This window comes from Microcaecilia unicolor, chromosome 8 (genome assembly GCF_901765095.1).
Source record: "Microcaecilia unicolor chromosome 8, aMicUni1.1, whole genome shotgun sequence".
NCBI lineage: Eukaryota > Metazoa > Chordata > Amphibia > Gymnophiona > Siphonopidae > Microcaecilia > Microcaecilia unicolor.
Genome location: NC_044038.1, coordinates 246,186,509 through 246,202,985, shown reverse-complemented (window position 1 = coordinate 246,202,985; position 16,477 = coordinate 246,186,509). Strand labels below are relative to the sequence as shown.

General features: G+C 41.3%; 1 protein-coding gene across 2 annotated transcripts in view; it reads left to right on the top strand.

Moving 5' to 3' along the window:
• The window catches only part of ERGIC3 (ERGIC and golgi 3), a 60,366-nt gene extending 47,393 nt beyond the window's left edge, over positions 1 to 12,973 (top strand). Inside the window, exons 10-14 of one of the 2 annotated variants that reach the window (XM_030211391.1) lie at positions 1,304 to 1,400; positions 6,627 to 6,691; positions 8,066 to 8,202; positions 9,860 to 9,915; positions 10,832 to 12,973. In XM_030211391.1, the coding sequence (XP_030067251.1) occupies positions 1,304 to 1,400; positions 6,627 to 6,691; positions 8,066 to 8,202; positions 9,860 to 9,915; positions 10,832 to 10,911 (435 nt within the window). In that variant the 3' untranslated portion in view covers positions 10,912 to 12,973. The remainder of the gene's footprint in view (positions 1 to 1,303; positions 1,401 to 6,626; positions 6,692 to 8,065; positions 8,203 to 9,859; positions 9,916 to 10,831) is intronic. The other variant, XM_030211392.1, reaches the window with a different exon arrangement.
• The last annotated feature ends 3,504 nt before the right edge of the window (positions 12,974 to 16,477 follow it).

The following is a 16,477-nucleotide window of genomic DNA, read 5'->3' as shown; positions in this document are numbered from 1 at the left end:
GGGTGTCTCTAGCGTTAACACGTGATAATTTTTAGCACACGCAAAAAAGTTTGCAGGCCTACAGTGCAGCTTAGTAAACAGGGCCATAAGTTAAAAAAAAAACTTGCTATACCACCTTTTTATCAAAGTAGTTTAAAATAAAATGTATAAAAAGATAAAAAGGAAACCTATAAAATAATAGAAACCACTCAACTAGAGCAGAAACACTGCCCACATCACTACAAAGGGAAATAAAACATTCTAATTCTCCTACATACCAGATGTCCTGTCACAGGCCTTATGCAAACGCCTTCATTATTGTGTGGTCTAAGCAAGATATATTTTCTCTTTTGAGATATTTCTTATCTGTATTTTGATAACAAGTGGATGCTTGTGTAAGGTGATATTTAAATTCTGTTAAATAAAATATTTTTCAAAAGTGATTGCAAAGAAGTATCACAAACCACTACAGAATTATCCAAGAATGAGGCACTTTTAAAGAGGGGCAGAATTTACAACTACGTTTTACCCATGAATTTTGCACAAATTTACAGTGTGCATATATGACAAATACATATACATTTGAAAATAGTCTTCATGTGCTGTTCCCCCCCCCCCTGGTTTAGAATGCCCCCCTCCCCCACCACCAAAGTGCCTAGTCTAAATACAGATAAAAAGGTATGCTTGTTGTGGAGTTCTGCATTCTGTTATCTGACTTGCAGGTAAATAGCATTTTACTTTTGTATCAGCAGCTTTTAAAATAAGTCAGTGCATTATGTAATAGCTTGTTTTCTCATACATTGTAAAAATTCACAAGGTTGAAACCCCTTCTTGCTTCCTCATAGTTGGGGACTGAACTTTATTCTGCTAACAATAATTATGGAAAAAAATAGCATTAAAAAATTCCATCAGTTGCTGCAACCCGAGTTTACTAGGCCAGGGCTTTGTGCTGGGCCAAAAGAGCAAAAGATGGCATGTGGGCTTCTCAGCCACTTAATTGGTTCCTGCAGTCTCCCCAGAGCATGTCGCTGCTGAGCAGGGCTAGAAAACCTAGTGCTTCTACTGCTATCCAACTCCTGACTTCCTCCAGCTAGACCTTTTGGTGGCACTGGGAGAAATTGCTGTCTGTTTGTTCATTCCACTAACACCCTTTGATTGCTCACTTCCTTTATTGGCAGAAAGAAACCTCTCAAATTGTGATTAGTAGGTGCGCAAATGCAAACGTCCAGCAAAATCAGCAGCTCATCTAACATGATAAATCAAGCTGTCTCTGTCTCTTCCTATCTGTGCATGTGTGATTAGTAATAGAATATCTTCTTTTCAGATTAATATGACTCACTCCATTAACCACCTTTCTTTTGGGAGGGACTACCCTGGAATTGTGAATCCTCTAGATGGGACCCATGTGAGCACACAGCAAGGTAATTAGATGAAATATGTTAAAAGTTCAGTTTACCTCATGGTTTTAGAGTGCAGTGTCTCTGATGATGAACCTTTCACCACTGTCAGGTGGATGTAAGTGTTAAATGGCCATATCATCTACCCAACAAGGTGGTCAGAGTTGTATCTGGCATCATAAACAAGGCATTTGGCATCTTGCCTTGCCAACCTCATATGGGCAGCCTGTATGATGTCCAATACCATTGCCTTCACCCCTCAGAATGTCTTCCTGTCCTCCACCACTGACCTACCATCATTTATTCACCAATATTAACTTTGATTTCACCCTTCTCCCATAGAAATATGCAGCACCATGTGGTATGCATAGGGTTACCATATGACTCCAGAAAAAGGACGGATTGAGCCAGCCGGGTTTTACTTCCATTGCTTTCCATTGAAAGCAATGGAAGTAAAACCCGGCTGGCTCAATCCGTCCTCCTTTTTCTGGAGCCATATGGTAACTCTAGGTATGCACATATGTAATCTTTATCTGTCTGGCAATTTTGGGAACAGACAGTAGACGTCTGCCCAGCACAATTCTACTTCCCAGCTACTGGAGTTGCTGTCGAAGCCCATTCCAGCCTTGATCTTGACCTGACTTTAGAAGTCTGACTTGCCAACCTTTTGGAGTTCCCGTCAAAACTCACTTTCAGCTATGAGGTCATTTAGGTTTGGTTTTAATTCCATCCTTTTTCTGTTAGGTGTCCTCTGTTTATCCTACTCATTCTTGAGTTCCATCACCATTTTTGTTTTCACCACCTCCCTTCTGTTAATTTCTGCCAGAAGCATTGACCTTAAAAAGCCTCACTTTTTTTCTTCATTTCTAAAAAAAAAAAAATCCTTGGTATCTTCTGCAGGATTTTGTTTTTTGAGCTTTATTTTTTCATCATTCTAGCTGGCATGAAGAGTTCTGTTGTTTTGTTGTAAGCCCTTAACTGTCCAATTCAGACTTTTTTCTTTTTTTCATGTTCTCCAGTCATCCTTTACTTCACTTCATGGCATGACCACCTCAAATATTGTGTACAGTTCTGGTCACTGCATCAAAAAAAAAAGAAAAAAAAAAGGTATAGGTGAATTAGAGGTGCAGCGAAGAGCATTGAAACCTGCTTTTCTTACATTGGCACTCAGCTGTGGAATGCATTACCACTTGATCTGAAAACTATTCACGACTTAATCAACTTTTGAAAAACACTAAAAACTTTTCTCTTTAACAAGGCTTACCATAATAATCAACAATAGGAACTCCAACGCATAACTAATTACTTGAAAGTTTGACCGTTTTTTTTTGATTCACGGAATTGATTATATCCAATGTTACACTTGTTTCCCTGTATGTAACCAATTGTTTATCTACTTTTGATTGGCGCCTGCCATGATGTAATATTGTAAGCCACATTGAGTCTGCAAATAGGTGGGAAAATGTGGGATACAAATGCAATAAATAAATAATAAAAACCACTATGAGCTAACAAAGGCTAAAAAAAGGTAGACTTAAAATAGAAGCATCTTTTTTTCTGCCTTAGAAAACTTTTCCTCAGAAAACAATTTCTGAAACATCATTTGCCAAACACAACAGGACTAGAGGCCCCACCAGCATAAGCAAACTTCTAAATTCAAATGGGCAGCCGGTCAAAACATGGATCAGGCTTATCACCAGATCCCGATGTGACAGAACAGTGGGTTTTTTTAAGCTTGTAAAACTGCCTTAATTATTTCCTGAAGTGTATTTCTTCTAGTGGCCAGCAGGTGGTGCATGTTTTATGTTAAAGCTATTATAGAAAAGTGAATGCTTTCTCTTTAGTTTCACTCAGTGAGGAAGTGATCTACAGTACTGTGAGCAGTATATTTTTAAAACTTGTTGTTCTGGGCTCTGATTGGCACAGGAGCTCAATTTTATTTGGATATTACTGGCTTTTTTTCCCAGTTTTAGCCTGGGAGAAAAGAGGGACAGATTTCTCTGTTGAGGCCGTGTGACCAGTTATATTTGACAATCAGTGAACAGCATATGTCCTGATCTCCCCAGGTAGCTTTTAGAATGTAAAAAAATGTTTAGATAGTTTTATAATCCATATTTCAGTTACCGTTCACTGATTTCACTTTTTCTGTTCATTGTTTTATTATTTTTGAGACAATAAACAATTTTCAGTTTATTGCCTCTGCTGTCTGAACTGATAAAGAATCCTGGTGGTTTGTGAGTTAGGTCTGTGAATGCTTTCTGGGAACTGTGGGACCACTGGGAGTGTGGCCTCCAGTAACCTAGAAATCACTGGGGATAATTTAAGAGCTGCAGACTCACCCAGAGGTGGTTGAGACCCAGTCAGTGGGAGGAGGGTACTAGTGTGTAGAGCACAAGTGGCAGGTGCAGGCGGACCTGAGCTGTGCTGAGGATAGACCCTCTAAGTGGCTGTGAGGTAACCCCGGGTGGGTGACAAGGTGTTTCATGACACCCAAAAAAAGAATGAAATCTTTCCCACTTGAGAACGCAGTGTGAAGATTTTACTCCAGTTAATAACTGATCTCCAAGAAGATGGAAGGTTCGATCTAAGGGCTTTGGAGAAGTTGAAGATGATTTGATAGGGTACTGTAATTCATCTTCAGATCAAAGCAGATTAGCTATGTTCTCCGGTTTTGCAAGAGACGGACACATACACACATTGGATGTATCAGATTGGTAGAAGGAAACACTATATGTAGTACTGTGTACTGATTTTTGACCTAGCTGATAGAATGGCATTTCACTTCTCTTTATTAATTATAAAGTACAAATTGTACATCCTGTGAACATACATCAAATATATTGAATACTTAATTTTTTTTTTTTTGTTACATTTGTACCCCGCACTTTTTCCCACTCATGGCAGGCTCAATGCGGCAGGCAATGGAGGGTTAAGTGACTTGCCCAGAGTCACAAGGAGCTGCCTGTGCCAGGAATCGAAAACAGTTCCTCAGTTCCCCAGGACCAAAGTCCATCATCCTTGACATAATCATTTTTATTTAAATGGTCTCAACACAAGAGGCAAGTGGGATCTGCAGTTAGTAGAAACAAAAGAAGAGAATAGATCATAAGTTAAAAAATGCTTTTATTAAAAATAGCCCAATGTGGCCACATTTTGTCTTTGGAAGGCTTCTTATTAGACATAATTCATAAATTAAAAACAAACAATATAAGAACAAATTAAACATAAATTATCCATGAATAAGACTAATTTTAATCAAATCAATAAAATCAACCAATTAGAAGCATAAAAGCCATGCACAATTATAAATAAACATGCAAAGCATATTAAAAAAAATGAATAAACACAATAAATTCATATATAAACTTCACTGGCTACCACTACAATACACAGCTAAACTTAAAACTGTCTGATCTTCAAGGCCCTTAAAGGAAATGGCCCAGAGTACTGGAAGAACAGGACCTAGCTCTACACACCTCCAGGATCACTTAGGTTCTCCTGAAGGAGTATCCCTAACATCACCCCCTCTAAAGGAGAACACAGGGTGTGATACCCAACAGGGAGCCTTCTCTGGAGTAACCCCCACACTCTGGAATAGGCTCCCCGAAAGTCTTCACTCAACACAAGACTGTTTCTACTTCAGGAAGCAGGTGAACGCTTGGCTCTTTATCCAGGCCTTTAATGGAAGAAGTAACTAACTTGCTAGTGTCACTCACACACACACGGAGTGACATCGGCTGCACATACTGTAGCAGGACGTTTATTCACTTCTACCCTAGCTAAGATGACTTTCAAACACCATTTTGACTTTGCATGCAACTGTCTTTAAATTAGTTCCCTTATTTTCTAACTTGTGTTACTCTTATCTATGTGTTCCATATTTGCTTACACCCTATGCTGTCTATTAAAATGGTTTATTGTGTCCTGTGTTGACACTGAAATGTAGCAAACTGTGAACAAAGGCTTCTAACTGGAGAATAAGGCTGTAAAAGGTCTTTCAAAAAAGAGACGCTAAAAACATTTCGCTTATAAAATATTTAAAAGAATCCTAAATTCTACTTTCCAAGCTATTGGCAGCAAGCAAATTAGGACTGCGTGAGAAACAGCTTACTAGTGGAGATGTAAGGATAGAGATTGCAGTGGGTCAACAGTAACAGCCATCAAAGGCTAACAACAGCTACAAAAGTTTGCAGATCATCCAATACGCTCTGCCGCTGCAAAACGACCAGATGTTACCTGGGTGAAAGTGACCATGAAACAGTGCCACAAACAGTATTAACAAGTCAACACAAATCATCCAAGCAACACTTGCAACCATGGATCCTGCAGTATGGTCTTATCTTCTTCCTACAACAGCGTCTCAAGCAAACAGTTAAGGCTGCAGAGAAGATTATAAGCAAACATCTACGTTTGCAGGTTTGACTGTTCTCCAGAGTTCACACTGACACTTAACGGGGAAACTTTTCTTGTTAAGAGCTCAGATGTTGGATCCATTGAAGTCCTTCTTTTTACAATGCTTATTGAGGCTAAGGGTTAGAATATAGATGGTTCTTTCAAAACAATTTCCACCATCTGTATTCACCCTCCAGTTGGCCCTGATGATAGAAGCCAAATCCCTTCTGCTTCTTTATGGTCTTGTCATGTAAATTCCTTGAATGTTTCAAAACACTACTTTTTGTTCTCACTTTTAACCAACTATTCCAGGATTTGAACAATTTTGCTGTTGATAAAATCAGATTGATAACTATTATTTCTGATTTCAACCTGGCAGCCATAAAAACTTCTGAGGTGGGATTCCTAGAAATAACTCACGGTTGGGGGTTTTCCCCGCCCATCTGGTACAAAGCATGTACAGGTTGGTGTCTTTAAACTAATTACCGAATTGCGGAAGGAGCAGGAAGAGGTGAAAGGCCAGAATGCTCAAAAGGGGGAATTGGGGGACAGCTCTGCAGGCCATAGAAACCGATGCCTCCAATGCTGAAGTCAATGGACCAGACTTCTCAGCGCCAAAATTATTTTTGTGCTGTTCTTGACTCTTGATGGTTCTCTTAGACATCTATTGACAGAGAAAGCATCATGGTCAGGCCCCAAGCATGCCAAGCACCAATTATATTTATTGGTTTTTGATATGGTCTTGCCACATCACTTAAAATCAATGCTCAAACACTTATAAGTTTGCCTTTTTTTATCTAGCTAAAATTTGGCTTGATTTGAGACGTTTTGTCTTTACTTCTCTTTCCTGTTTTGCAGCTTCCATGATGTTTCAGTACTTTGTGAAAATTGTCCCTACTGTGTATTTGAAACTGGATGGAGAGGTACGTTTAAAACACAGATCATGTCTTTTTGGTAGCAGATCGTAAAGAGAATTCCCGGAGTAATAAAGGGAGACCTCATTCTTCCATGTCTGTGGCAGTGCAGCCAAATCCAGTTGGACAGGATCCAGGGAGCAGCCATTACTGGATTACAGGGAGGACTTGCTGAAGGGCCTGGGTATCATGAAGGCTTCACATTTGTTCCTTAGTTTTGTTTATTGTACAAATGCAAAGTGATAGCTCCAAAGAGTATCATAAAACTATAAATAGAAGCACGAACAATGTGTTCCATCTTTTTTCTTGCCTTGTCTAATAGGATTTGGTTATCTGGTAAACTTACTTTTGAATCCATTTTATATAGTAACATAGTAGATGACGGCAGAAAAAGACCTGCACGGTCCATCCAGTCTGCCCAACAAGATAAACTCACATGTACTACTTTTTGTGTATACCTTACCTTGATTTGTACCTGTCCTTTTCTGGGCACAGACCGTATAAGTCTGCCCAACACTATCCCCGCCTCCCAACCACCAGCCCCGCCTCCCACCACCGGCTCTAGCACAGACCGTATAAGTCTGCCCAGCACTATCCCCGCCTCCCAACCACCAGCCCCGCCTCCCACCACCGGCTCTAGCACAGACCGTATAAGTCTGCCCAACACTATCCCCGCCTCCCAACCACCAGCCCCGCCTCCCACCACCGGCTCTAGCACAGACCGTATAAGTCTGCCCAACACTATCCCCGCCTCCCAACCACCAGCCCCGCCTCCCACCACCGGCTCTAGCACAGACCGTATAAGTCTGCCCAGCACTATCCCCGCCTCCCAACCACCAGCCCCGCCTCCCACCACCGGCTCTAGCACAGACCGTATAAGTCTGCCCAACACTATCCCCGCCTCCCAACCACCAGCCCCGCCTCCCACCACCGGCTCTAGCACAGACCGTATAAGTCTGCCCAACACTATCCCCGCCCCCCAACCACCAGCCCCGCCTCCCACCACCAGCTCTAGCACAGACCGTATAAGTCTGCCCAACACTATCCCCGCCTCCCAACCACCAGCCCCGCCTCCCACCACCAGCTCTAGCACAGACCGTATAAGTCTGCCCAGCACTATCCCCGCCTCCCAACCACCAGCCCCGCCTCCCACCACCGGCTCTAGCACAGACCGTATAAGTCTGCCCAGCACTATCCCCGCCTCCCAACCACCAGTCTCGCCGGGCTTACTGGAGGAAAGATGCTGTGAGGACTCTTTTTTTTTTTCTAAATATTGTGCTCAACAGCCTTGAAAGACTAGGATAACAAAGCATAGAGAGTCAGCTGCCAGTTTCTAGGTGAATGTATGTCTGAGTTAAGGGATAATGTTTTATTTCTTATCAGGTATTGAGAACCAATCAGTTTTCAGTTACTCGACATGAGAAGATTGCTAATGGGCTGATTGGTGATCAGGGGCTTCCAGGTGTGTTTGTGCTGTATGAGCTTTCACCAATGATGGTGAAATTCACAGAAAAACAAAGGTAAGAGATGTTAGCTGTTTGTCATCTTCCCAGCACTCTGGCGGAATTATCTAGCTCTTTCTCCTGGACTCTGTTGCAGTATGTTTTAAAATCCTTGGTAGTGTGAAGCGGTATATTAAGTTAGTAAATAAAATTAATATAATAGAAACATCTTTGGGTTTCCCTGCAAGACCAAAACCTAAATACAAATATGGGAACCTTTAGATCGTGACTCACCACTTAGGTGGCCGATTCATCCTGTTTGTCGATGGGGAAAGCAAAGTTGCTTACTTGTAACAAGGTTTCTGTGTATACACAGCAGGATATATCAGACATACATATCCACCCATCCCCGACTTTATGCTCTGCATTGGACTAAGGGGGCAAATGATGTAGTGAAGTCCTATGCATGATAAAAATTACTACTACTACTATTTAACATTTCTAAAGCGCTACTAGGGTTACGCAGCGCTGTACAATTTAACATAGAGAGACAGTCCCTGCTCAATGAGCTTACAATCTAAAGGACAAATATACAGTTAGTTAAGTAGGGGTCATTAAATTGGGGTAGTCTAGGTTACTTGAAGGTATAGAGGTTAGGTGTCGAAAGCAACATTGAAGAGGTGGGCTTTGAGTAAGGCTTTGAAGATGGGTAGGGAGGGGGCTTGGCGCAGGGGCTCAGGAAGTCTATTCCAGGCATAGGGTGAGGCGAGGCAGAATGGGCGGAGTCTGGAATTGGCGGTGGTGGAGAAGGGTACTGAGAGGAGGGATTTGTCCTGTGAGCGGAGGTTACGGGTGGGAACGTAAGGGGAGATGAGGGTAGAGAGGTAGTGAGGGGCTGCAGACCGAGTGCATTTGTAGGTAAGAAGTAGAAGCTTGAACTGAATGCGGTATCGGATTGGAAGCCAGTGAAGTGACCTGAGGAGAGGGGTGATATGAGTATACCGGTTTTGGCGGTATATAAGACGTGCAGCAGAGTTCTGAACGGATTGAAGGGATAGGTGGTTAAGTGGGAGGCCAGTGAGAGGAGTAGGTTGCAGTAGTCAAGGCGAGAGGTAATGAGAGCGTGGATGAGAGTTCGGGTGGTGTGCTCAGAGAGGAAGGGGCGAATTTTGTTGATGTTAAAGAGGAAGAAGTCCTATGCATGATAAAAATACCTTATTGCTTTACTGAGTTCTAAGCAAGCTAATCTCTGTTGGTATTTGTGTCTGATTTATACTTCTGGCTACAAAGAGCAACTTTTCTTTTGATGTGCTTGATGCCCCAGCTGCCCATGAAAGGGATTCTGTAAGACATACTCCTTGGAGTTTTTGTGTCCTGAACGATTTCAGAGAGACGCAGGATCATCAGAGCTACAATTGAAGCTGTTACCTCTTAGCATTCTGAACATTTTCATCCTACTTTGCAAAAAGTAAAGCTAATGGCTACAAATACCAATAATCTTGGAGCTGGGAGTTGGAAAAACCCAGGACTGACTGGTGAGAGTCCCTGACTTTTAGGCAACTGAGACATATAAGGATTTATGTCGAAGCTATTTGTATATTGTTTAAGGAACCTGGACACCTGATCCATTTGATTGCAGCTTCCGTCTTATGGAACATGTTTGTCTCTATCTGGATTTAAATGAATGTTTACTTTTCTCAAATCTGTTTAATCATACAGTTTTCCTTTTTCTCAGGTCATTCACACATTTTCTTACTGGCGTCTGTGCTATTATTGGAGGAGTGTTTACAGGTATATAAATATGACAAATATTGATATTCAGATTTGGTATTGCGCTGAAAGTAAGCAGGAAAATGCTGCCTCAAATTGTGAAATAAATACCACAAAGGACTAATTGTGTACAATATTTTGCAAAAACAGTAATTTAATAATGCCAGATGACAGGGTGTATATAAGTCAGCAAGTGGAACGAGGGAGTGCAGTGTGCAGGCTTTTTTTCATGTGCTGTAGCGCGGATTTTGCACTGAAGTTTAGTTGGCCTTAGTGGTATGCTATAAGTTATTTTTGTTGTTTCTGCCTTGATATTTTTTCCATTACTTTGGCAAGCCTTTTGGGGTTTTTTTCCTCATTGGCAGTCATCCTTGAAGCGGTTCTCTTGAGTTTTGCCTCCATAATTTTTGGTCAAAATAGGGATGAGCTTTTGACTGAATGAAGGAAGAGAGAGTTGCCAGAATCCCAGTCCAAACTTGGGAGAAACTCTTATAAGAGGAAGTGTAATTTCTGATAACTGGGTTCTTCAGATAATTTTCAAGGACTGCAAGTCAGAGAGCTTTGCCTGACCTTCTCCAAGAGTTGAAAGATATGAAACCCTGTCTGTCTACAGTTTAGTGACAATGAGACCCCTCTTCTCTTTGGTCTGATCCAGTTTGTCAGCTGGGATCTGTCCTGGTGGTATTGGAGGATGTTTGTGCTGTGGATGGGGCTTTCTCGACAGTGCAGCTGTATAAATCTCTTTATTATCTGAATGTTCTACTCTGCTCTCTTAATATATGTATATCTTATGATTTGTCTATTTCTTTTCTTGCTTGTATTTTACTGTTGTTATGCTGATGACACAATTGTTAAGAGGTTGCACACTGCTTTGGGGGAGAATCTTCAGAAAGATGGTTAATCTAAATAAATATCTCATTCGCTTTCCCTTTTCCAGTTGCAGGATTGATTGATTCGCTTCTCTATCACTCAGCTCGGGTTATTCAGAAGAAAATTGATCTTGGGAAGGCGTCTTAGAGACTGCAGAAATCTCCTCCTAACAATCGTAAACACGACGTACAGACCTCCAAAGAGCTCAAAGTTCTGTCTAGAAGCCAGGTGACACCACAGAATAGAATCTATAAGGGGAGTGGTTGCTACTCTGGAGTAACTATGTGGTGTGTTTATAAACACATACTGTGGTTGCTTCTGAAATGTCTCCTGCAGTAAAAACCACACCCGAGGGACTGATTATGCTTACAAATTTCCAGTATGGCGTCAGGTGGGTTTTCAGCATGCAGTTTGCTGGATCATGATATGCAGTCCGTACTCCTCCTAGTAGGAGTGTTAAATCTTTGTACCACTGGTTGACTATACATTTACCCAGATAAATCTGCTTATACTTGCTCCTAGCTGTTCTACTGTTCTGTCCTTGAATTTTGCATTTGTACTGATAGGGGAGAGTTAAAATCAACATTTATATTATGGGGTGTATATTGCCAGGTGGAATGCACCAGTCAGCAGAGTTTTATTCTAGAATGACTCTTTCTAGCCCTCTTCCCTTCAGCCCCTTCCGCTATATTTCTCTCATGAATTGCAGAGCTGAAGACATAGTCAGATGGGGGCCTCTCCAGGCTGCCTCAGAGAATCGTTATGCCTGGTGGACTCTAAATGTGACGTTAATTCTTTGATTGTGCTTTAAAATGTTACTTTATGTAATAAGGACTAAAATACCATAGCTATCATCTCTTAATTTGTGATGAACTATTTAGGTGGTCTTTGCCTACCATTAACACACATCCCTCCCCACTCTCTGCTTCCATTTTGCTGTTATGGTCATAGCAAACAGAGGAGAGTGGAGAACAGTTTGAAAATGCCTTGCTTCATTCTCTTTTTTTTTTTTTTTTTTCTTTTCTTGATCTGGTCAAATGTGTTTGTATAATTCAGTTTCACTAGGACTTCTATATACATTAGTATTTTTTTCTATATGTCCAATCCAGGGAAACTTGTATGAGCAGAGGACATGAGGCTGTTTACATCATTTATTTTTTAAATATTTTTCAGTTATATTCAGGTACACCTCATCTCAGGACGGCTTACAATTTAAGTTTTGTACCTGAGACAATGGAGGGTTGAGTTCCGTGCCCAAGATTTGAAGGAACAGCAGCAGCAGTGGGTTTTGAGCTGGGCTCTCCTGGTTGTCGAACCTGTGCTCTAACCACTAGGATACTCCTCCGCTCTACTGCCTGTATTTCACAGGACTAAGCTGCAGTTAATTCAGAGCAAATGTACTGCCATGCCATACACATGGACATCGTATTTGTACTTTTAATTTCAGAACTCTCAAAAGGGAGTGGAGAATTCTACAAGATAGTAAAATTTTGCACCAGTGCTATGAAGTAATATAGTTGAGAAAATGTACAACATAGCTTGATCAATACTCTGAACAAACTAAGAAACTACAGTATTATAAGAGAGTCTTCAGTGGCCTCTATTCTCCTCCTTCATCTCACAAGGTACAGAAGTAGCTCAGAAGGAAAATAATGTGCGCTAAATTAATCAAAGCTATGTATAAACCAAGTCTGCAAACAAAAGGAAACCATGGGGGGAGAAGGGAAGCACATACATATCTTGAGTTAAAATGAACCTTGGTTATAGTGATCAATCCCCACACACCATTTTTCAATCCAGAAAGGAATCCCACACACTCCTGAACTTTCAGTGGTTTATGAACCACATGATTTTAAAGAAAGAAGATCTGTTAACAATATGTGGATTTTCAGTGGTGCTACTGAAATGCCATGTAAATTTTAAATGATGGGCTTGGCCATTTAAAGTTACATCTGTTATTTATTTGTGCCGAAACAGATGCTGTCCATTTAGCAGCTGAATTTTGGCAATAAATGAATAACTAAGTGCTACCCCCAAATCCCTCCCCTTCCCATTTTATGCTGGAGGAAGACAATAATGTCCTAGATAGGGAGAGATCTTACAAGTTGTCAGACTTTGACCGACAGCTGGAGCTATTGATCATAATATATCACAAAAGAGAATGTAAGCCGCATTGAGCCTGCCATGGGTGGGAAAGCACGGGGTACAAATGTAGCAACAACAAAAAAAAAAGACAGCAATACTACCAAGTAATCAAAAAAAGCTCTCAAAATAGCTGTGGCACAGAAAAAAGTACTTGAATGTATCCCACTAAAGATTCTGTGGAGTGTATCTGTTCTAATTTTGAAAATACAACAAGGGAAAAGCCTCAGAATTCCCCAACCTCCAGCCTCTATATATACATATATATACCAGGCTTCACATTGAGCCGTAGTGCTCTTCTAACATCGGAGGGGGTTCTCATCACAGACAGAAAAACCCTTGTGTTTCAAAAGGATACTAAAAGAATCTACAAAATCAAAAAAGGAGGGGATCCATTTCAAAAGAACTAATAATAACAAGTTGAACTTAACTTTTAAGCATGCAGGTATAGATAAAGAAGTGTCATGGGTTCCAAACACACCGACTCAGGCCTCAGTTTCACAAAAAAATCGCTGTATCAAGGCGTGTATTTACCACAGATTTAGACGCAGGTCTGTTTCCTGCTTGTTAGTCATAATTACACTTTTCCAGCACTGCCGTCTGGGATAGCAGGTCAGCCATTTTTTTTTTAAATCAATATTTCCCAGTCCTGTTATCAAACGTTGCAAAAACAGCCTTTGTGTTAAAATTACTTATGCCTGCCCATTTTCTTAGTGTGCCATAGATACAAGTGCGGTGCAAGGAGACACTCTAGAGAACCCAGAACTCAACGAACTTGTGGGAATCCTGAGTCTTGTTGTCCTTAGGAACCCTGAATCAACAGGAAGTGAGCTCAGGCAGGAAACAAATATTCTGGGAAATATAGTAAGACAGCAGCCAAGGCTCAGAGCACTGTAAAAGTAATTAAACACCTGGAGCTGGATAAGCAGTCTACTGCTGAACCGGACAAAAGTTCAGACTGTTTGCAGAGGTGAGAGAAAGGCAAGGAAGGAACACAAGCCCAGAAAGACGCAGAGCTGCAAGGCCCCAAGACAGATTTAGGAAGGAAATGCAAAGGTGATATGCTGGGCTTAGTTGTCAGACTCTGAAATGAGGTGGGAACATGAAACCTGTTCCAGTGTTTGAAATTACAAATTAAGTTTTTTATTAGATGATTTGGAAAGCTGACAGAGTAATATCATTGTTGTGAGGGGTTCTGATTAGAAGCCACAGGTAAGCAGTCAGATAGGGCTTTAAGGTGCATAGCAGATAGGCTCTGATAGCTAACTGCAGTGCTATAATCAATAGACCCTGGTTTGAAAGGTGTTTGCCCAGTCGGTGGATAACAAATACAAAGTTGTATAGTGATTGTATGGGGTATAAGTGGAGGGTCGGAATGGATGAAGATTGTGTGATGTCCTGTTTGATCATAGTCATGCTGTGTTGGTAGATGAAGAGGGTAACGTGGGCTCGTTGGGGTAGGCCTTTTGAAGAGGTTGGATTTTAGTGATTTCCTGAAGTTCAAGTGGTCGTGGATTGTTTTCACAGCTTTTGGGAGCCCATTCCATAATTGTGCGCTTATGTAGGAGAAGCCGGCTGCGTAAGTTGTTTTGTATTTCAGTCCTTTGCAATTTGGGTATTGTAGGTTTAGGTAGGATCTTGACGATCTGACTTTGTTTCTTTTTGGTAAGTCTATAAGGTCTGTTATGTATCCTGGGACTATGCCGTACATGATTTTGTGGACTAAGGTGCAAATTTTGAAGATGATCTGTTCTTTGATTGGGAGCCAATGCAACTTTTCTCGGAGGGGTTTGGCACTTACGAAGCGTGTTTTGCTGAATATCAGCCTGGCTGCTGGATTTTGGGCGGTCTGGAGTTTTTTTTTCAGTTGTTCTTTGCAGCCTGCATAGATTCCGTTGCAATAATCTGCATGGCTTAGGACCATTGATTGTATTAGGTATCAAAAAGTTGCTCTTGAAAGGGTTTAATCGTTTGAGCTTCCACATTGAATAGAACATTTTCTTTGTTACAGAGTTTACTTGGCTCTCAAGGGTAAGGTTGCGATCGAGTGTGACGCCGAGTATTTTCAAACTGTCCAAGGTAGGCAGGGTATGTCCTGGGGTATTTATGGTTGTGGGTTTGTATTTGTTATATGGAGAGGAGAGAATGAGGCAATGTGTTTTTTCAGTGTTCTGTTTCAGTTGGAATGAGTTTGCCCAGGAGTCCATGATGTTCAAACTATCGTTGATTTTGTTGGTTATTTCTGTTAGATCATGTTTGAAGGGGGATGTATATTGTAACATCATCTGCATAAATGAATGGATTAAGGCCTCGGTTGGATAAGGACTGTGCCAGTGGAATCATCATCATGTTGAAGAGTATTGGTGATAATGGTGATCCTTGAGGTACTCCGCAGACTGCTTTCCACGGTGGTGGTTTGACTTTGATTTTACTTGATAAGTTCTAGTGGTTAGAAAGCCTTTGATCCAGTTAAGTACATTTCCTTCAATCCCGAAGTGGCTTAGTATTTTTAGTAGTATGTTGTGGTTACCATGTCGAATGCGCTCAACATGTCGAACTGGAGGAGGAGTATGCTTTTGCCTGTGGCAATTTCCTGCTTGAATTTGGTCATGAAGGTGACAGTTTCGGTGCTATGGTGGGATCGGAATCCTGATTGTGAATTATGTAGTATTGAGAACTTGTCCAGGTATTCTGTAAGCTGTTTAGTCACGAAGCTCTCCATCATTTCTACTACTAATGGGATAGACGCAACTGGGCGGTAATTGGTGATATCGTTTGTGCTTTTCTTGGCGTCTTTTGGTATTGGGGTGAGTAGGATGTTGCCATGTTCCTCAGGGAAGAGACCTTGTTGTAACATGAAGTTTAGATGGGATGTAAGGTCTGCTATGAGTACTTAAGGCATATTATTTTGTTTTATCTGTTACATTTTGTTTTTCTTGTTTTTATTATTGTTAACCACCTTGACATTGATTTGAAAGGTGATGTATCAAGAAAATAAACTGAATTGATTAATTTGAAGACTAAAATCTGTGTTACACAGAAAAAGACAAGCCAGAGCTCCACTAAAAAGAGCTGAAACAAGCATCAGTTGGTATATTAAAAGCCCTAGGCCAAGGGTTCTTAAGGTGGTTTTGTTTTTTTGTTTCCTGCACCCCTTTAACTGATCAATGAAACCCTCACACCCCCTTTCTAAACCATTTGTCCACTAATGACTATAGACAGCTACATATGTTGCTGTTAGCTGCTGATACATTGTTAAACTTGTCAAGGACAAGCAGGTCGTTGTATTCTCACAGCTGGGTCACATCAGCCAGCGGAGCCCAGTGCAGACGCTGACTAGTGATATTAAGTTAGAACTTTCTAGCAGTATTCTCCTGAAAGTAGGCCCCGGGACTGGTCAGCATTGGATCTGATGGCACTGAAGGGCCACGATGCTGAGCATCAGGGGAAGCCCAAGAAGCATAAGCATCAGTTCTCGATGCACTTGCCGGGAGCATCGGAAGTGCCAATGCTGGGAGGAACACTCCCCCTCTTTGGAAGAGATGCTAGTGCACAAGTTGCCGGGCAAGCA